At 46.3% G+C, this 21,965-nt stretch overlaps 1 protein-coding gene across 1 annotated transcript in view; it reads left to right on the top strand.

Annotated features, from left to right (window-relative positions):
• Positions 1-21,965, top strand: part of LOC148482020 (uncharacterized) — a 68,915-nt gene that overhangs the window by 9,232 nt on the left and 37,718 nt on the right. Inside the window, exons 5-15 of the mRNA XM_088452612.1 lie at positions 426-548; positions 841-1,005; positions 2,128-2,304; positions 3,077-3,199; positions 4,986-5,099; positions 5,664-5,973; positions 7,920-8,029; positions 10,037-10,154; positions 12,266-12,357; positions 14,004-14,154; positions 21,298-21,407. Of these exons, the coding sequence (XP_088308738.1) occupies positions 426-548; positions 841-1,005; positions 2,128-2,304; positions 3,077-3,199; positions 4,986-5,099; positions 5,664-5,973; positions 7,920-8,029; positions 10,037-10,154; positions 12,266-12,357; positions 14,004-14,154; positions 21,298-21,407 (1,593 nt within the window). The remainder of the gene's footprint in view (positions 1-425; positions 549-840; positions 1,006-2,127; positions 2,305-3,076; positions 3,200-4,985; positions 5,100-5,663; positions 5,974-7,919; positions 8,030-10,036; positions 10,155-12,265; positions 12,358-14,003; positions 14,155-21,297; positions 21,408-21,965) is intronic.

Below are 21,965 nucleotides of genomic sequence, written 5' to 3'. Positions count from 1 at the left end.
GCGCTCTGCTCAGAGCGTCCGGCTCTGAATGAGGGCCTAAGTCCTTCATTATTCTATCTCTATGACAGAAAATAGATTTTGTTTATGTGTTATTTACATGAGAGATGTACAAAATAACGCTGTAGCACTTTAATTATTGTGTGTTGCATTTTAGCAGCTAAAAAAAATACATCCTTCTAAAAATGCAGCTATTATGGGACTGTCCCGCCATCCTAATACAGTAGTGAGTACTTTAGTCCCAGCTGCTGGGTGCTATGCCATGCTCCTGTGAGCGGGTGCATCTCATGTGCTAGACCCTTACATTTAACCCTTGAGAAAATGTTCTAAAGCTCTCTGTGAATGGTGTTTCAGATGCACAGTTACTGATCTTTCTCCGAATCCTATTCCTATCACTGATAATCATCCGTACTTGTCCTTGATTTTAGGGTTCTGGCGATGGAGACCAGGAGAGCGCTTCTGCAAATCGAGGAAAAATTCTGGTATTAAGAAAACGGGTGGAAGAATTAGAGTCTCAGTTGTCACTGAAAAATGAAGAACTTCAGAAAAAGGTGCATTAAATATGAATCATTGTAAAGTGGGACAGGTTCTGTCCTGCTGGGCCTGATAATATAATAGCCTAGTGTCCAGCAGGCTAGGGGGATATGGAAGAGGGAGGAGTTAGCACTGTAGTATATATAACGTGGCATTGTCCTAGGGGATTCTATATCTCCAGGGCTCAGTGTCCACCTGCGGCTTCTGATTAGTCCCACTAGTAAAGCGTAATAATAATCCGTATGCTGATATGGATTAGTCAGTGGCAATAGTCAGTGCCCTGACCCCTCGTTGCTAATCTTTGTTCAGGGGATGGCGCTGGAAGCGCAGTGCCTGCGTGGCTCAGAGATGGACGTCATACTTGCGGCAAAGGAACAGAAATTGGTGGAAAAAGAGGCGTACATTATCGACCTGCAAATGTCTGCGGCATCACACGTTCCGCGAGAGGGAGTCGATTCCAAAGTGGAGATAAAGGTATTACTAGTGTCTCTAGAATGTGTACTATGAGCAAAGGACCACTAAACCTCATATATACTTTGTCTTATGTAATCTCGCTTCTACTGTCGCTCAGAAATCTATATATATGCAAAAGTTTTCACACCTTGACAAATTCTGCAAACGTAGCTAAAATTGACTGACGGGTCCTTTATTTAATTGCATTGTTTGGGGCCATCTGTACCTTCTGCGTAATGGCACTGTATGTCATTTGTTTGTGTAGAGATCCCATTGAGCGCTTTTACTGTAAATATAACATAATGCCGGGTGCGGTGGACCACACACACACAAGTAGACTTAAGGATTGCCGGCTGGATTGTCATGTGTCAATGAAATGACCGGATTTATACAATAATCCCTTCCCCTCACCTTCCTGGTCACATCGCAAATATCATCTGTTCTGATAAATTCCTGAAACTTTTTCATATATATTTGACACCGCCAATAGTAGTTCTATTTTATAAGCCAACTTCTATCTAAGGTTGACCGGTCTTTAAGCCAACAAATAAGAAGTGCAAACATGTTGCGCTCCGGATTTATAGGGTGTATGCAAACTCTATGTACTTACAGGATGCTGCCTAGGATATGTGGAAGGTCTTTTCAGTCTGCCCTATATATATGGTAAGATATTCGAAAATGAATCCTTATTGCGCCAATAATAAGGATTCAATTCTGAATATTTAAGTCAACAAAGGCTGCGCCATCAGTACACGGTAACTGAGCTGTAGATACTCATTAAGGGGCGGATGCAGATTTGGCAGTAAAATGGGCGCACGGTATATTAGAGAAAAAATAAATCGGTGCTCACTTGCAGATGCTCTGCAGCAGATACAAAATATACACAACCTAACAGGTGTATAGGCCATAATTGCTGGTCTGCATGAGCCCATACAGAACTTTGGTGACGCGAGAACGCCCCTTTCCACCTGATCCTTCGCACTGGTCATAAGGTTTGATAATTGCAAAATGCCTATGGGCCGGGCACGTGTGTGTGTGTGCTTATCATGCAAGATACTTTGCACAAACTGGCATAGCACTCGCTCTGCATCAGCTCCTAAAGTTGGAGTTTCATTGTTACTTGTGTCGTTTATCCCGGACCAGGTAACACCGAAAGACTCCAGTCAGGACCTTCAGATTTTAATCCAGAACCTGACCAAGAAGGTTGGAGAAAGCGAAGAGCGATACAGTCTCCTTCAGGAGCAGACCGAAAGCTTAAAAGCCCTGCTAAACAAAGAGAAGACTCAGTTCCAGGATAAGGAAGCAATGTACTCGGAGAATGTGAGTAGCCCTTTCCAGACATGTTCCCAGGGCCGGATTAAGGGGGGGGGGTGTGACGGGGTGGTCGTCCCTGGGCCCCCACACACAAAGGGGCCCCCAATACAGGGTCGATGTGACTCTGCCGAGAACAGGTGCCAGCAGCACCTGTTCCCGGGAGGAGGCTCTGCAGCCGCGGCTACATTATTCAACTACAAGCAGCAGCATCGGTTTTACGCTAGAGCATGACCACTGACACACTTATTCCCCCCCTTACACTGCCCGCATTTGGGGCGGAGCCAGTACAGCAAGCCCGCCCCCGTGACGTATGCAGCGATTTGCGGGATTATGGGGGCGGGGCTTGTCATATTGGCTCCGCCCCCAATGCGGGCAGTGTAAGGGAAATAAGTGTGTCGAGGAGATGCCGGGTCCTATTGCAGCATCAATAGTAAGAATGTATGTGTTTAGTGTGTGTATATATGAATGTATGTGTATATAAGCGTTAGTGTGTATACTGTGTATGTATGTGTTGTTAGTGTGGGTATGCTGTTTATGTGTATGTGTCAGTGTTTGCCCTGTCTTCATGTGGCCTGGGGGGGGGGGCCTCTGTGTGGGGCTTTGGGGGGGAGGCTCGGCTCTGTGTGGCTTGAAGGGGGCCCCCACAACTTAGTTGCCCTGGGGCCCCCACAAGCCTTAGTCCGCCCCTGCATGTCACTATGGTATAACGGATTGTACGTCTAGGCTGCTCTTCTTCCACCAACACGCTCTGTCCTATCCATCATTTCCATGTTTGCAGATACGGGTTTATCAGAACATGATCCTGGAAAAAGAGAAGGAGATGAAGGAGCTGTCGCTGAAACACGACCAAGAGATCTTTAAACTTGCAGCAAAGTCTGACGCAAGCGCTGACCTACATCAGGTATACATTGCAGCAGAGGCGGGCATTCTGTGGTTCTATGGCGCCATGGAGGGCATGTACCAGATCCTAGCTACTAAAACTAAAGTACACTTTGGGGCTGATCAGACTTGCACGCAAGGCGTTCGCTATTGCGGGTACGGAAATGAATGCAGATCTTCGTTGTTATTCAGAGTTGTTTGCATCTCTCTGGCCACACCTCCCAATCCTTCCGTGGCCGTCATCGCTAGTGTGGTCTTACACCAGCCTATCCTTGGTGCAAGCGTTCCGCCTGAAATCAGACCATAATCTGCGTGCGCACAACTCTGAGTAGCCTGTATTTCCGTCCAAATGCCCGTGACAGGCACTCTGAACACTTACCTTTCGTATGACCTCTGGGTCAGCCTCTTTGGTTTCTATAAAATACATAGTGATATTCAAAAATACTGTATAAAAACCTGTAACTGGGCAGAACTTCCATTTGCCGGTAAGTGGTTGTCGGTTAATGGTCATTTCAGGCTGTTAGTGGCTGTCTGCCCCTGATTCACCTACTGAGCCTATATACAGGCTGATCTAATGCGAATGACCCAATATTCTCTGTAAAGCGCTGCGGAATGTGTGCGCACTATATAAATAACTGGTCAAAAAATAAATCTGGCTGCTGGGCCCGAGCGGCTAGATCTACATCAAACTTGACCAATCACTTATCTGTCCAGACAGGCCCAGCTATTGAGTTTTCTCCTTCATCCATCTGGAGGACACTGCCACAAAGGGGGTTTAGCTGAGGGTGTAAGAGTTGACACTTAATAGGTTAACTTTTAGTTAAAAAGGCTCCTCCCATCAAACTCCACCTCGGTTTTGAGTTATTTACGTTATTTAAGTTGCGTGCTGTTTTTATTTCATTTTTATATTACTTAATCTAAAAGTAATACTAGGAGCCCATCAGAAGATGAGATAGTAGGCAGATGTTGTGGACAAGGATGGGAGAGACACAGAACGCTATATGAAGGAATTGGACTTAGCGCTGAGCTGACGGCTGGTTCACGCTGGCAGTACAGCAGTATAAGTGGGGCAGAGTTTGAAAGGTCCGACTCCAGCGTCATTTAGGTGTTTCCAGAATCGAAGAGAGGGGAACAGAGGACTCTCATTATGTACCTCCAGCCTGACTAATCTGAGAGTCATCGCTTTTGAAGCAATGTTAGGTTTCCCCAAAGGCTTATTCGTTGAGGGAGATATTAAGCCACTTAGGATTTGATTCGTAGAAGGTGGGCAGGACCCTCTGTATGGAATGGTATAGTCCAGGGGCGGCCTTTAAGTGAAACTCACCTAGTGAACAGATGGATCCTAATGCCCGCTGCTTGGCCTGCCGCAGGGGTTACCCAGACTTGTGGATGGAAGAACCCGCCTGGCCTGAAGCGCTGGTGCAATCAGTTGCCTTGGCAATGAGAGAGCGCAGATCGTAAAACATTTCGGTTCCTCAAAATATCTCTCCCCTGCAGGCTCTGATTTACCCGTCCTGTGTGTCCCTCATTATCTCATACCCTGCTGCAGGTTAACACTAGGCGTGGTTGGATGGAAAGTAAATGTATTATACACCTGGATGTTCTATATAGAGTAATATGTCCAATGCTGTATATTATAAACATAATAGAAGTCACCAGCTCGGGTAGAGAGCTCTTATACAGGTACAGGTACAGTACGGGTGTACATTACTCCTTATAATACACTAGGTTAAGCCATGGCACCAGACTCCCCTTTATACAGATACTATCATCTCTTGTGTGCTATATACAGTTATTTGTGCTTACAGCTTCTCAAGGCTTTAAAACAGAAGCTTCACGAGGAGGAAGAGGTGTTACTGGGAAAGAACCAAGTGATTGATGTGTTACAGAAGGAGCTGGATAGTAAAGATCAGCAGCTCAAGGTAAGTGGTAAAAACTTAGCGTATTTCCACTTTCGAGCAGGTTATCTCCGTGAAATATATTAGACATAACAATTCATATGAGCAGACACAGAAATGTCTTTCCCCTGTGGAGCTATTCTACTTCGTTTAGTTGCTCTGGGCAACAGACATTTAGGATTGTCTGGCCTGCCCTTATCAAGTCTAACATATTGTAACTAGTATTGTGCGACCACGGCGCAATGCCGAGGGGGTGGCACCTGTATCCGTGTCCATCCGCTTCCTGGTCCAAGCTCCCTCTTCAGTGACGTCATGACTTCACGTGCTGGGAGCAGTGGAGCCGGCTCTGGATGCTTTGGTGGCGTCAAACATCATTTTGTGTTACCTTCTCTGCTTTGAAGACGAGATATTCGCACCAGCTCCTCCATCCAGCTTACAGGAAGCCTGGTGATTATGTCACAGGAGAGACGCAGATGATAATGCTGAATCCTGTTAATGGATGGATACTTGCATGCAGTAGATGATCACCGTGCAGTAACGTCACTACCAGCTCTGGTCGCTATTCTGTACAACGATTTTCTTTTTCAGGAAATGAATGAAATGGGTCGGCGTCTTCTGTCGGAGAAGGAGAACTTGCAGTCTAAGCTGGACGCAGAGAAGCATGTAATGAGAGCTCAGCTCAGAGACATGATGGAGAAACATGAGACAGAGCTGCGTACACTTAGCCTCCAGCATAACTCAGCATTACAGGAAATCCAGGAGAAGCACCAGGGGGAAATGCAGGAGAAGTTCCAGACTATACAGCAACTTCAGAACCAGCTTCAAGGACTGGCGAGCCCAGGAGAAGTCCTAGCTGGGTCTACAGAGATCACAGATACTGCAATCATCAAATTACAAGGTAATACACAATCTTCTATTGAATTAAGCTAATAGGGACAGGTGGAGTTGCATTAGTAGTTATGTGGATTTTCTTGTGAATCCTATTATCCAAAAGGTTATGGAAACCTTGGTGTTAATGTCACTAAGTTCCTCCTCTTTGAGTCACTGTGGGGAGCACTGCTAACAGTGTAATGGGGAGGGAGATAAAAAGCAGGATAAGATGGTATTTTTTTGAGATGGCATTTAGTGTGTTCTAGGCATAGTGCCCAAAAAAACTATTTTTCTATAACAGCCTTTGGGGGACGATGATGATGGGAAGAAATGGTTCAACAAAGAATTTTGCTCTATAAAAAATGTGTCTTATGAGGAGAACACACTGGAGCGATGGGGAGGCATTCGTTCCGACATCGGAACGGAAGCCCTTGAACGGGGATTGCCCGTACAGATTGGAACGAGTTAATGAATGATGGAACGATCGTTCACTGTTCACTGGCCCTGATTCAGAGCCGGTCGGGTTTTTTTTTTTTTTTTTTTAGAATGGCCTCCTGGCCGCTCGCATAGCTGTGGGTGACCACCCACAGTTTATAGCGAGCGCCCATGATGATGGTCGCGATGGTCAAGACCATCGGGCTTGCGACGAGACCCTTGTGGTAGGGTCTCGTGGCCGCAAGCCCCAGAGAGATTTCGGCTCTTAACAGAGTCGGTATCTCTCCACTGACACCACTTGTGATGTCAGTGGGGCCGGGCCCAAACGGTAGGCGTTCTCATGGGAACGCCTCCGTTTGGGCAGCCACCCCCCGGCCTGCCCACCAAAGGGGCCGTGCTTTCACTCAACATCGACAGCATGCCCCCTTTGGTGCGAGGACCTGGAGCGATGGATTGCCCGTCACTATCCGGGTCTCGCGCATGCGCACAACGGAGCCGGCTCCATCGTGCGCATGCGCTCTGGGCCACCATCGACCCGGTTGCGAGCGCACAGCGCTTGTGACCTGGTCTGAATCAGGCCCACTGAGCGATGTATGTGATTTGTCGTTACGAAACGGCAAATCGGCCAAACACTGCTCCAGTGTGTACCCAGCTTTAGGTCGGGCACTCCTGAGGAGTAGGGTGCTCTTTTACATAGCTGTCTCCGAGACTCGGAGCATATGGAGCGGAGGTGGATGCAGACGCGAACGCATCTTTTGGCGGTCGCCCGATTTTATGCAAATGCCGTTATAAAGCCCTTCCCTGGTATACATCAGTGCGTATGAATGAGCAAGAGCTGAGACGCCCACTTTGCGCTTCTGCAGGCGCTGTAATACCGCCAGGCGTGTCTTTATGCGCTGCCATCGCGCAATCGTTGGCAATATCGAAACTAGCACCTGCCCTAAGGCAGCTACAGATATCCCATCGGAGAATGGCTTCTACTGTGAATGATTGAGCGTTTGTATACGCAACCACTTTGGCAAAACGCCTGCAACACGCCCATAAGATGGATCATCTTTCTGCGTATCTTTAGCCACCGCCCTGGAACGCCTAGCGCATTTCTAAGACATCTCTGACACTGTGCCTCTCAATCGCAGTAGCGCCTCTGTGCGTACAGCGTGTAACGCTTGCGCCGTAGGAGTTTATAGGGATATTAATGCACGTGCAGTGGTGAAAAATCGCTAGAACCCCGTGAACATCGTCATCGCCTGCGGCTATAGACCAGGCCCATAGTGCGATGAGCTCCTGGTTGGACCCCTCTATACCCCATCATCAGAGTCCATCAGTGGATTGAAAGAAAAGGATTTAACTAAACCACAAAGTATCCTGTTATGCAGAAAACCCTAAATCCTACGAATCCCTCTGCTGTACCTATTGCAGTATGCAGCCTATAGGATACCGGGGTAAATTCGGTCAAATAGGCCCCTCCGTGATCATCCATTAGTAAATGTATTATTTCCTTTTGGTAAAGCACTTTTTTCATTTTTTTTGTTCTCTTAGGTGAAGTAAAGTTGAAGACGGAAGAGGCAAGTAAATCCGAGGCTAAGTTCCTTAAAATGAAGGCATGGTCAAAATCCAGAATCAGGCAGCTGGAAGAAGAACTAAAAATTGTACAAGTACCCTACGATTTGTCTTCTCTTAGAGCCTTTCTCCTATTCCTACTGCTGCCTGATTCTCAGACGTGATAGAATTACAGTTCTTATAGGAGATCATCGTACAGTATCAAAGTCCCTTGGGTCACATTGCACCCTGGGGGGGAAATATGTAATCAGACTTTTCCCAGCTTTATTTGCACATAGCACATAACCCCCAACATGACCGTGAAAATAACATTTACACAGAATCTTAACAATTAATATAATTTGATTTTTACAACCTGGTTTGGATAAGTGACCATACCCTTAGGGTAACCATTAAATACTTGCTCATGTACAACAAGTGACCTTCCAGCTCATGCAGCAGGCTAATTGGCCACCATATGACATGAATTGCAGTGGTTTTGATGTTTATAGAATAAAACCGACTGTTCCTTGAGGATTCCACTACTAGTAGCGCAAGGTAATGCTAAGAATTCGCCAGGGTCGGAAAGGTGCTTTCAATCGGGCTCCGGGACAAAGTAGTTGAAAGGCACAAGTTAGGATACAAGAAGACTTCAAAGCATTATTAAGAAGTGGAACGCACCACCAGCATCTTGCCTAGATTCGGTCGTCCCTCCAACCTAGATGACAGAGGGCCTGATTCAGAGCCGGACGCTATTTGCGGACAGTCGTTCCAAAAAAAGGGGCCGGCTATTTAAATTGAGCGCTCGCTCTTTGCGGTTTGTTGACGCCTCTATGTCTGAGCGAGCGAACGAAAAATGCACTCGCTATTTTGTAAAGACGCCCCTTTGCCGTTCGCATCACACGTCATCTCCGGTATTTATTAGATTAATCGGGAACATCGAAAGGCATCAGAACTGCTCACAGTGCTTATGGTAGCTTTTTCCTACCGCAATCACTGCGAGCAGTTCTGGCTAAAAGACAACCAAGTGACGTGGTCGATGACGCTCCTTTATTAATTATGCACTCCCATTAAACGCCCTTTTGACCGTTTGTCACGCCTGCGTTCGGATCTCCACTCCCCCGTTTTGAAGCACCTTCCCCTGTTACCACCCACAAATGGTACATTCTGTCAATCAATTAGGCAGCCCCTCACTGTTTTGTGAGCACACGATTTCCGACCACAATGACTGGTTTGCGCATGCGCATTACGACCCATACGCATGCACAGTTGTGCGAACATTGCTCAGAGCGAACGAGCGGCCCTGAATCAGGCCCAGAGCCAGGAGACGATTGAGCAGGGAAGCTACCAAGAGGTCAATGGCAACTTTGAAGGACTGACCCTCCTATTCTAGTTTTTCCTTCATTAATTTTCAGAACTGTTGGTGTGTCTTTTTTTTCCCATTAGTTGAATGTTGTTAAGGTGCATACACACTAGACGATATGCTCCCTGAGCGATATCGTCTAGTGTGTCCCCGGCAGGCTGTGCTCAATGTCGTTCATGACATTGAGCACAGCCGCTGAACGATATCATTAGCGATATCGTTCAGCGCCGGGCTCTCTCACCCATTCCCTGACATGCAGCAACCTGACGAGGTCGTCAGGTTGGCCTGCATATCAGCCCGATGAACGAGGATGACGAACGACCCGCGGGAACGCGCGTCGTCGTCATCGGTCATCTTTTTTGTGTTAAAAATGGACGATAAAGTGGACGACTGAACGATAACGATATCGTTATCGTTCAGTCGTCCACTTTAATCGCCCAGTGTGTACGCACCATAAGGCAACATTTGTAAATAAAGCTGGAAAAAGTATGATATCATTTACTTTATTTTCCAGGGTGTAATGTGACAGCAGGTTAGGATTTGGACAGGGTATGATGACTTCCTATAGGCACTGTATAACCTTGTTTTCTGAATATCCCTGTTTCTCTGACTTTTCATTTCTACCAACCTCAGCTCTCTGTGCTCTTGTCTTGTTCTCCAGTGTTTGCATTTTACAACACACTTAGCAATAAGTGGGCGTTAGAGAAATCGCGCCTGTTTTCCTTTACACTTTCTCTCTCTGTTCTCTTTGCAGTCTGGCGGGAAGAACCAGGAACTGTCGCTGTTAAATAACCGCATTACGGAGCTGGAAGAAGAGAAGAGCGATTTGGAGATGAAACTGGAATCTGCTGCAGATTTGCAGTCGATCAATGGTAAACGTCTGGGGGTCGCAAGAAAGTCACGTTTGATGAATGTTACAATTCAAATTCAATAAAAAAAAGCTTTATTGTCATCGTATAAAACAATTAAATGTATTGACAGCGAAAATTGCTTGCAATGCTCCCAACAATCTAATACAAGCAGGAAAATCTAATGTGTAACTAAAACCAAGCGCACTCAATTAGATTTCATCTTAACAGTGACACAAGGGAAAAAGCTCCTTTTTAACTAGAGGTGCGAGTGCATTACACATTGAGAAGTGTGTGATTTCCTTAGTTCAGCCATGCACGTTACCCCTTCACGTATGTCCATGTGGACTGTAGCATGTGTCTCTCGTGTGCGACTCATTTCCAATTATTATTACTACCAGTTATTTATATAGCGCACACATATTCCGCAGCGCTGTACAGAGAATATCTGGCCGTTCACATCAGTCCCTGCCCCAGTGGAGCTTACAATCTATGGACCTCATTCAGGTCGATGTTTAGGCCCTGCACACGCTCTTGCTCCGGAGCTCACTACAAAAGGGGCGGCTGTCGATGTTGATCGACAGCTCACCCTGTTTTGTAGGCGGGCCGGGGGGGTGGTTTCCAAAATGGAGGCGTTCCTTAAGGAACGCCTGCCGTTTTGTGGGCGGCCTCACTGACATCAGCAGTGATGTCAGTGGGGATCTTCCTGCTCGATCAGAGCAGGAAGCTCCCTGGGGCTTGCGGTTGCCAAGACCCAACCTTAGGATCTCGTCGCAAGCCCCGATGGTCTTGACCATCGCGACCATCATCCTGGTCGGTCGCTAAAGCTGTGGATGGTAACCCACAGCTTAGCTAGCGACCAGGAGGCCGCACTTCAAAACCCAAGCGGCCGCCCACATTCAGAGCGACCGCTCGCATTTAGCGAGCGCCTCTGAAGGAGGGCCTATATTCCTTATCACATGCTCACACAAGGGTTAATTTTGTTGGGAGCCAATTAACCTACTAGTATATTTTTTGGAGTGTCGGAGGAAACCCACGCAAACACAGGGAGAATATACAAACTCCACACAGTTAGGGCCGTGGTGGGAATCGAACCCACAACCTTAGTGCTGTGAGGCAGTAATGCTAACCATTGCACCGTCTGTGCTGCCCTATCAGACCACGTCAATTTCTCGGCCATTTTCCTATTTGTCTAAGATGAAGGAAACCATCACAGAAGGCAGGAGAATCGTTTTTTAGTCAAATATATGGAGCGTGTCCTTCACAGAACAATTTCCCCATAATTATATTACATTTCAAAAGCTGGGATTTTCTCATCTGTCATCTCATCACTGCTACTACGCCAACACCTTACCAGCTTAGTGGAGATTTCAGAAGCAGACGGGATGTGCTATAATTCATCCCTTTATCTGCCCTAGTGTTTGAGCCTGATCTAAATCAGAGATGATCTCCTTAGCTTTAATGTAGGAAGGCATTTGAAGACTTGGTAGCAGGCTTTTGCAAGACCTATTCATCAAACCTTGGTGAAGAGAGATAAATTACTAACCAATCCGCTTATAACTGTCATTTTACAGACTCTTCTTGAAACATGACAGGAGCTGATTGGTTAGTACTTTATCTCTCTCCAAAATTTGATAATCCCCACGCGGCATCTACACGCTGTAACTTACATACGGCTGATTCTGCTGGCAGCCTATGGATCTGCAGAGCAGTATCCGCCTCCCACAATTGGCTGATAAGTACGCATAGCCCTTAAGCAAAACTTGATCTACTAAGAATCCACAAATTACTGTTGTTACCATGTCAGGTGTAAGCATGATGCTCTAGTTCAGTGGTGGCAAACCTTGGCACTCTAGCTGCTGTGGAACTACACATCCCAGCATGCAGTGCCATAGTTTTAGCATGCTGTTATATCAAAAAGGTGGCAGTGCATGATGGGATGTGTAGTTCCACAGCAGCTGGAGGGCCAAGGTTGAAGACCCGTGCTCTAGTTGAACGGAATCTCGCATTAGCTTCCGTGACTGCAGCTACTTTGCGCGCGACTGAGAATAAGCCCCTTTGTGTTTGTCCTTTTGCTGATGGTTATTGTCATTCTTTGTTTTGGCATAATAATTTGTGATTTCTATTTCATGTAGAACAACTCCTGGCCAAACTCGTGGCTTACGAGGAACAGCAAAGAAAACTGCAGGCAGATCTCGAGCAGGTTGCAAAGAGAGCAGATTCACAGGTGAATAACTTGCATATTACGCACTGTTACACTTTATAACTATCTTACTACTACTGCTGGAAGCATCTTGTATCTGTTTCTATAGTTCTGTGAGCTACTTTGGTTATCACCTAATCCTGCATCCGCCCAAAACACATGGACATGTGAGCTTGTACAATGCATTGTAATGCAGTCACTGCCCTGGAATCAAAGCATTTCCATGAAAGTAATTTATCCCAGAAGGGAAGTTAGCCGCCCTGTACAGAACACAGATCGTGCTGAAGATTGGCCTCATTGCTCGGTACAGTATCTCTCTGAGTGACGCTCCATTGCGGAAGTGTCAAGAGACCTAATGCAAGATTTGAGGCCGTGCGCTGATCTAAGGAAGATCTCCGTAACGGACAGATTCCCGATACTATCGTTCTGCTTCCCTGTTTTAATGTATGATGTGTTATAACGACTATCAGGCGCTGCAGAACTTTGTGGTGCCTCATAAAGGCACAATCATGATGATGAAACCATCGATAGTTGATGCGACTAGGACGCACAGCAGACTGTGCTGATTAATTTGATATGCAACACTTGTATATCTGTGTGCGACTGAGTCTCTGAATCTGTATACAAAGGGCCTGATTCATACCCACTCGCGAGCGGCTGTCCGCTCGCAAGTGGGTCGATGGTGTGTACTGCGCATGCGCACGACGGAGGGAGCTCCGTCGTGCGCATGCGCGAGACGCGACGAGCGAAGGACTTTCCTTCGCTCGTTGTGTCTGATCAAAGGGGGCGTGCTGTCGATGTTGATTGACAGCACGCCCCCTTTGGTGGGCGTGCCGGGGGCGTGCCTGCCAGACGGAGGCGTTCCCAAGGGAACGCCTACCGTCAGAAGCCGGCCCCACTGACATCACTAGTGATGTCAGTGGGAGTGATTTTGGCTCTGATAGAGCCAAAATCACTCCTGGCCTTGCGGTTGAGAAACTCAACCGCAGGATTCTGCTCGCACTGGCGATGGTCGCGATGGTCAAGACCATCGCGACCATCATCCTGCACGCTCGTATAGGCTGTGGGTGGTGACCCACAGCTATACGAGCGTCCAGGAGGACGCTCCATATTTATGGAGGTGGGCCCTGATTCAGAGCGAGCGCTCTGGTCAGAGCGTCCGGCTCTGAATCAGGGCCAAAGTGCTACAATGTAGCGACTGCGGCTTTTTTCCATGCCAGGTTCCGTTGTGCTTCATATACAGACTCAGGCGCACACCGATATACAAGTATCGTATATCACAGTCATATGTGTCCTAATACATCGCATTGCGACTAAGACGCAATTTTGGCAAAGACGCCCGGCGCTAACAGATCTGCACGGGACCTGGCGCTCACTCGTGCCAGGAAACTCGTGCCACCTGGCTTGTTGAGTCTAGATGTGTGAGAAGACATCTGTGCCCCAGTAGGGTGAAATACAGAATTTTATGTGATTGTGTTTCTGGGTTTTCACCATTTAAAGGAAGTGAGATAATAAAAGAAGCCCCTCTGTTCTGAAGAAACAATATAACATTTGCTTGTTATAGGGGTGCAAAACACCTCAATGACAGGTCTTGATGGGGGTTAAGTAAATATAAAATATTACCCGAAGTGCCCCGGTCTATGGAAGTGACATTTATGTAATGGTTTCAGACCAGTGAGTCGGGCAGTGTGGATGAGCTACAGAACCAGCTCCTGGAATGGAACGAGATGAGCCCGGAGAATGACATGACCCTGGATCACGAGAGAGAAGATACGTCTGTTAGAGCCCTGAGGATGGCTCAGATAGAAGAGGAAAGAGAAGGTAATTTCTCCGATTTCTCTCACAAGATCACATGTCATTGTCTAGTTACAGCGCCTGGCGCTCTGCCACTTGCTGTCTTCCTTAGCGGTGACTTCCTAAGTGCTGGGTATCCGTTTAACATCAGCCAGTCCATTGACCAGCTCTAGAGCAGAAAACAGCCCCCCTCACACTGCTCAGAGGGATTACTGTGTATAGACAGGCTGTAGATGTAAATTTAGTATATAAAGTGTTAGCAAGTGGGTTCACAAGTTATAAAGGTTTCTGCGCACAGTTGTAGGCCGGGTGACTCCTGAGTCCTTTATCCTAGTAGAACTTCTAATACCTATGTGCACGTCAGAGCTAATGAGACAAAAGGCACAGATGTATTAGTGGACTTGACAGCCACGGGGGAAGCAGGTTGTGGCAGTTATGGGCTACGACCGTTCTCTCTCTTCAAAAAATTGTCCCCACCTGTGCAGCAGAGTAACACTGGCTTAGATACTCATCAATCATGGATCAATCTGCACATTGGGTTGTCTGGGCTCAATCAAAAAGGTGCAGGGGTATTTTGTGATCTTTATGCTTCAGTGCAAATGCAGAGTGTGGCCCCATTAAGAATGGTCAGTTTGTGCTATTGGAGAGTATCTTCACAATCATGTCACCCACCACGGGTATAAGCCACGAGAAAAAATAGTTTAGTCCCCCTTTATTGGCTCAGCCTTGGTATATAAGACTTACACCTCTGTAAGCAATTACTCTAATTTGGGGCCGGCCACATTTGGGGCCACGTTTGGGGACGGCCACGTTTGGGGACGGCCACGGGGGCCACGTTTGGGGATGGCCACGGGTGTCACGTTTGGGCTGACCACGGGTGTCAAATTTGGCCCCGGCTATGAGTGTCATATTTGGCTCCAGCTGTGAGTGTTATATTTGGCCCCGCGCCGGCTAAGGGTGTCACATTTGGGGCCGGCAGTGAGTGTCTCATCTGGGGCCGGCCATGGCTGTCACATTAGGGATCACATTCTTCAGTTGCACATGGCTGATCTGTAAACCTAGCGCTGTGTGGGCGACACGGTCACTCTCCTGGGCATGTGCACATATTGCTTTGTTTTTGGTAATTTTCTACCCAGTGGAACTTGCTTTTCTTTAGCTGATTATTTTGCCCATATTAATGCATACATGTGCCATAAAAATACAAATTTATGTGGGTTGGGGCTTCAATGTGTGAAGGCCTAATAGTTCTTTTGAAATGCATTTACCACATTCCCTGTCCTGTTGTGTACAGTAGGATAAAACAGGTAACCATAGATTACATACAGGGGGAGATGTATTAACCGCTGAAGTGGCATCAGCGCACGTTATGTCCGCTGATACCGCTTCTCCCCCATGTATGATTGGGGGGCTGGGCGGTAAATGACAGGGACACTATGACCGTTCGCCTGACCGGTCCGCCCGCTGCAGCTATCGCTATCGACCACTGCAGCTTGGCAATGCCCTATCCCCACAGCAGGGACAGCGCTGTCCCTGCTGCAGGGGCTGCCGGCTCCAGGGCTGCACGCGGGATCTCGCAATACTTGTGAGATTCCGCGTATGCTCAGTGGAGCCGGCCGGGACTGAGACACAGCGCATAGCAGGGATCGCTGGAGGAGGGAGTTTTCACTTCCCCGATCCGGCCGATGAGATGTTAATACATCTCATCATTAGTGCTTCCTGCTTCGCCTCGGTAAAGAGGAGAAACAGGAAGCGTTATAACGGCACGTTAAGTGCCGCTATAATACATCTCCCCATAGATCACTATTAGCTGGCTCTGTTGCAGTCATCTGAGTAATACCTGGCATTAGGTATGATGTCTCAAAACAACAGTCTCATAATTTATTACTGTTGTCACGAGGAAATATATTATCTTCCCTTTATGATCTGGGATGAGGGCCCTTTTAAACCAACGTGTTTAGTTACTAGAGATGAGCCGGTTCAGATTACTTCGGATTTTCCCGCCAAATTCAGATTTTTCCCGCCAAAAATCGGGTCTCAGAAAGAGGCAAAACGTCATCTTTCATGGACAAGCATCATCATTCCTGGACAAAAGTCCAGGAATAATGATGTTTGTCCATGAAAGATGACGTTTTGCCTCTTTCTGAGACCCGATTTTTTGGCTTGAAAAAAGCCGAATTTGCCAGGAAAATCCGAACTAATCCGAACCCGCTCATCTCTACCAGTTACATATAACAGGGTTTCTTGGTACAGGCCATCCCTCTGAATGATGATTGGCATAAGTATTTATCTAGTGTATGATTGTATAAGGGTACAGTTTACAGTCATATCCAAATGAGGCGAATAAACCGCACATATGTAAATAAGTCCTGGCCCCATCGGTAAATAGAGACGCTTACATCATGGGCGCTAATGCCACTCCTGCTGAGAATTTGTATGCAGCAGCTGTGCGAATGTATGCAAGTGTCTCAGCCGCCGGGATTTGTCTAGAGATGCCTTCCAGAGGCTTCGCAAATCCAATCGGCTGCGTGCAGCGTGCAAAAACGCAGATCGCAGTCGCAGGCTGAGACATTCCCCGATGACGTTTGCAAAAGCCTGCCTTTTAACCTCCACTTCCCATTACTTCCCCCCAAACGTTCCCTGCCCGTCACATCCCCAGCTGATACTCGACTGCGGCCTCCAACGCTAATGGAAGTTGACTCGGGCGCATGCGCAGACCGCGATAATCACTCATCTGCTTAAACATCTTCATTGAGTCCATTCCTGAATCAGGCCCATTGTTGGGTTTGTCTCACACGCAGGTTGATCGGTGCTTAATCACCATAAAGAATAAAAGTTTAAACATCTCATAAACTATAAAATAAAAACTGTACAAAAAATAGACCAGGTCATAAAATGATCTATATATAATCACTAAAGAGAACACCTATAATAGCAGTAACAAGTAATGTGTTACTTGCTTTTTTTTCTCTCTTTAAACATTCTCTGATTTAGAACAGAGCAAACCGGTTTCAGTTAGTACATTTCAGTAGCTTCTTATTGCTGTATAGCGATCGATGAAGGCCACCGTTGGCCGCACCATAGGCTGCACTGGCTTTGTCTCACCAAAACGCTCATAGCATGGAAAATATCCACATTGGGCAAAGTTTTCATTAGAACACTTCAGTTATTTGAAGGGAAACTAACCGCAAACATTTTACATATTTTGTCGTTCCTAATACAAGGGAGGGTATAACGCAGCAGCGTTATATCGGTATCCCCCTGGGCAGATGATAAACAAGCGACCTGTCTGCTATCTGACATATTTTCAGACTTTCACTGAACCCGCCCCCTTTCCAGTGATGTCATTTCCAGGCTCCAGTGATGTCACACATACGCCCACAAGCTTTCGAATTGCGAATGATCACACCTTAGGTAGTTTGGCAGCAGGACCCTAGGAGAGTAAAGTAATGGGTGAATACTGCGCTCAGACTTTTTAGCCCCATCACAGAAATGCGGTAATGTCCTGTAACAAGAAACCTTTTATATCCACCTCTAAATACAGACATTAGATCAATGCAAAGGTAAAATAAAAATATATGGCGAGTCCCTTTAATAACTTGGTGCAAAGAGCAACGATCTATTGCAACTAATAAAATCCCATATCTCAACTGAGTAGTTTTGGTTCAAGCCGCCAGGAATATTTATATATAGCCGTCTAATGCTTCCGATTTTATTTTTTTCAAAACTATCTCACTAAAGTATTTTTGAATTTGCGGCAAGTTGCTCGTCCCGTGCTTGGTTTATCTTTCAACGTCTTGCTTGCCCCACTGATTGTCAATGAAGGACCTCTCAGCTGTCCTACAGGCTAATGCCCCGGGGAAGTGCCCCAAACACCCTCATCATAATCTGCCACTATATATAAACAGCTTATTGCTTTACGAACATGTACTGAGCATGATTCTATCTTCTTTCTTTTTATTTTACCATTTAATGAGCCAACGTGCTCAGCGTTCCTCCACTTCACCCTTCTGCCCCACGCTGTGATTTGTTCAGCCACCAAGGACATAAGTTTCCCATCAGTTTTGTGCATGCAGGTTCCTTTATGCTGTTTAGTGCCGTACTGCTGATGCGTTCCCCCAGAGCGTTATCTTGCGGCGGAAACAGACAGCAGTACGGTCTTCACAAATTTATTTTTATCGGTACTATCATAACCAGCTTTGCCTTTTTTTATTTTGTGATTTTTTTTTTTTTAATCTCAATTTCCAAGTTAACAAACTCCTTTCCATCTTCTGTGCTTCGTTTGAATCCGTGCTCGCCTCACAATGTACCTGTCGCCCAATGAAAGCAGAGTCTGACATTGTTTGGACTAGAGCAATATTGGTGTAAAAGCAGCCTATCGGTTTGCTAGGATGCAGCGACAACATGCCGCTAGTGATTGGATAGGCGGAATATTGGTTCACCTTACTATACGGCTGTCTCCATTGCTTGTAAGTGACAGGTGCGCTTTACAGTAGCTGAGGGCATGAACGCACCTGGGCTGATTTTCTAACGTAAGGTTCACTATTTGAAACCTAAAGCCTCTAGTTAATTTGGAGCCCCGATGTAACCTGTAACGAGTCATATACAGTATCTATCCCAGGGCTTGTGAAGTAAAGGACGATTTGCACAGTGATTCAAATGCAGTCTGTTTTCTTGTTTGTCTGTTTTTCTTCGCAAAAGTGAGACTTGCCTTAATAACTGAGCATGATGTTCATATTAGGAAAAGGAACACTTGATTTACTGTCATTTTCTATATGTATTCGATTGCTTATAAATACAGGTATGGGATAGATTATCCAGAACGCCTGGGTTTTAGTTTTTAAACTAATGGAGCATACACACGGTCAGATTTGTCAGATTTGTCAGATGAACGATTTGAACGATTTTACCAAAGTTTTGAACGATTGAACGATTTTTGACTGCATTAAAATGAATGGAATCGTCCAAGTCTGACTGCAAACACATCAGATGTCAGATATCGTTATCTGACCATCGGGAACGCGCATCGTTCATCGTCCATCGTCCAGGCATGTCAGATATGTCACATTTTCCTTCAGATATGAATGACTGAACGATTTTTAAATCGTTATCGTTCATATCTGAAGGAAAAATCTGACCGTGTGTATGCATCATTAGAGTTTATTTTGTTTCTTATTTGGAGCGCCAAGCCTAAAATATACGTTTTCTTTTTTTTTTTTAATAATGACCTTTTGGTTTCCTCTCATCAAATTAAAATTTTGCGGTGTTCCTGGTGGTGATTATACCTGAGTTTACGGCACTGTCACCAAACAGCAGCTATCATTTCCCCTTTTGTCTTTCTGGTTTTTGGGATTTCCTGGAGAGTTGCGGTTTCTGGATAAACGATCCTTTACTTGTACAAACCATCTGACGTGCCGCCATGGCTAGACAAACCACTGGATCGTCTCTTTGTGTTATGAGAGAAACAGAGCTCCATTTTTGGGTCAATCTATTTAACCCAATCTCTGGTAGATCAACTCCGCACTTTAAAAGCTGTATAGTGCTAAATAAATAAATAAGATGTTGTAATGTATAAAAGGCAACTTTTGACATTCACAAATGTAATAGAAATGATATAAGTCATGTAAATGTCACCAATATTGTTCTTGTTAAGTACTAGCTGGTAGTCACACTTAGGGTCTCATTCAGACCTGGTCGCAAGCACCGATGTGCTCGCAACCGGGTCAATAATTAGCCCTGCGCATGTGAAGCGGCCGCACTGAGCGTGCGCAAGCCCCGGAGCGAGAGAGAAACTCGCTCCGGAGCTCTCTACAAAAGGGGCGGCTGTCGATGTTGATCGACAGCTCACCCTGTTTTGTAGGCGGGCCGGGGGGGTGGTTTCCAAAACGGAGGCGTTCCTTAAGGAACGCCTACTGTTTTGTGGGCGGCCACACTGACATCATCAGTGATGTCAGTGGGAAGCTCCCTGGGGTTTGCGGCTGCCGAGACCCAACCTTAAGGTCTCGTCGCAAGCCCTGATGGTCGCGATGGTGTTCACCATTGCGACCATCAACCTGGTCGGTCGTTAAGCTGTGTGTGGTAACCCACAGCTTACCTAACGACCAGGAGGCCACACTTCAAAAATGAAGCGACCGCCCTCATTCAGAACGAGCGCTCGCTTCTTGCGACCGCCTCTGAATGAGGGCCTTATCTTTTAGGCTTGCGTATATATTCTCTAGCTGTATTGGCAATGTTTGCGTGACATTGCCTGGTGTCTGGCCACAAAAAACAACTGTGTTGCCCTAGAATAATTCAGTTAATTCGATAGGATCATATTCAGGCAAGCCCGTAAATCCAGTTACTAGTTGGCTCTCACACCATGGGCTAAATGCTGCGAGCAGACGCCGATTGCGGTAATACATGGCTGTATTTTCAAAGCAGCTAGCATGTTAAAGGATAAACCAAGCTGGTTTGTCCTTTAGCATGCTTGCTGCTTTAAAAATACGGGCATGTATTCCCGCCATCGGCGCTGGCTCGCAGGCCTATTACGTTTAGCCCCAGATATTTGTGAATGTTATAAGCCCTTTTTTAGGTGGCATTTCGGCATGTCAGTTTAATGGACATAATGTAAACTTGGCAAGCGTCTAGCTTTTGCATCTACCAGTTCTTCTGTCTGTCCTTTCAGCTTTTCTTTTGCATGATAAATATTACTCACTGGATCGACTTAACATGTTGTCAGATCACAAAACAGATGGGAATGTACTTGTTATAAGTGTACAATTACCTACTTTTAAATTGTGTTTTTTTTTCTGCTAATGTGTGACTTTAAGTGATATATAAGTCTGTCTATAGCTGTCACAAAGTAATCAAATGAGCATTGCATGGTTTGATGCGTTTCATCCTTGCGACTTCCTCAGAAATAACAGACATTCAGTTGTTTTTTTCTTTCCATACTGGGCTGAATCCTCATCTGTATTAATCTGTGTGTTATGTAACGTGTGACACTTTGTAGCACAAATCCATGCCAGTCTTTGGAGCTTATCTGCCTGGCGTATGTTTGTGCGGTGGATCTGGGGGGCTGGCAAGGTGAAGGTGGAAGTGTGGGGGTTAATGGGTAGCTTTAATGTGAACTGCTTTCCTGTGGCACAAAACTGATTGAGGATGACTGGTTCTTTCCTGGCTGCTCCGATCCAGCCATGGACTCAGGGCAGGTGGAGCTGGAGGAGGAGCTGAGCGCAGCTCGAGGAGTGGGGAAACTGCGGCCGGCGAGGAGAAGAGGCAGCAGGGGAGCCGCCAAGCTGCAGGTAAGTGCACGTTTGCTCAGTTATGCTTAGTGCTTTGTCTAACTGAAAATGACCGAGTCTTGTACAGCTACATAATCTCTTGGCCAGGCATGGTATGGCAGCTGTTGTGTAGACAGACAGTGTTGCTTGCTCTTCCTGGTTCTTCTTCAGCAGGAGAGTTTCAGCTGCCTGTGATTTTGGAGCTGCAGGACAAGAGCTCTTTAGAGTCCACCAAAAAGTATCATTATCCAGAAGTACTTTGTATGAGACACATTAACAGTTATCCCCACTTCTCATAATTACTTATATTTCCCCATTGGGGGTCACTGGAACCCTGGGGTATAAAGGGCTAAGGGCAGAGTATTGGGTATCTGACTCAAATCTGGAACTCTTCCTATATTATATCCCCTAACGGCTGAGAGTCAGCTCCTGCAGGAGCAGGTTGTTGTGGCGGTATGCAGTCGCGGACATAATCCCGACAGTCGGCTTCCCGACTGCTTTATCCCGGCGAGGGTTAAATGACAGGCGTCTAAATCTAGACGCCTGTCATTTTACGGACGCTGGGAGATGGGCGCCCGG

Source organism: Taudactylus pleione, unplaced genomic scaffold (assembly GCF_031769625.1).
Source record: "Taudactylus pleione unplaced genomic scaffold, aTauple2 ptg000555l, whole genome shotgun sequence".
In the NCBI taxonomy this organism is placed as follows: Eukaryota; Metazoa; Chordata; class Amphibia; order Anura; family Myobatrachidae; genus Taudactylus; species Taudactylus pleione.
The sequence above is the reverse complement of the archived record's forward strand: the minus strand, read 5'-3'. Positions and strand labels throughout refer to the sequence as shown.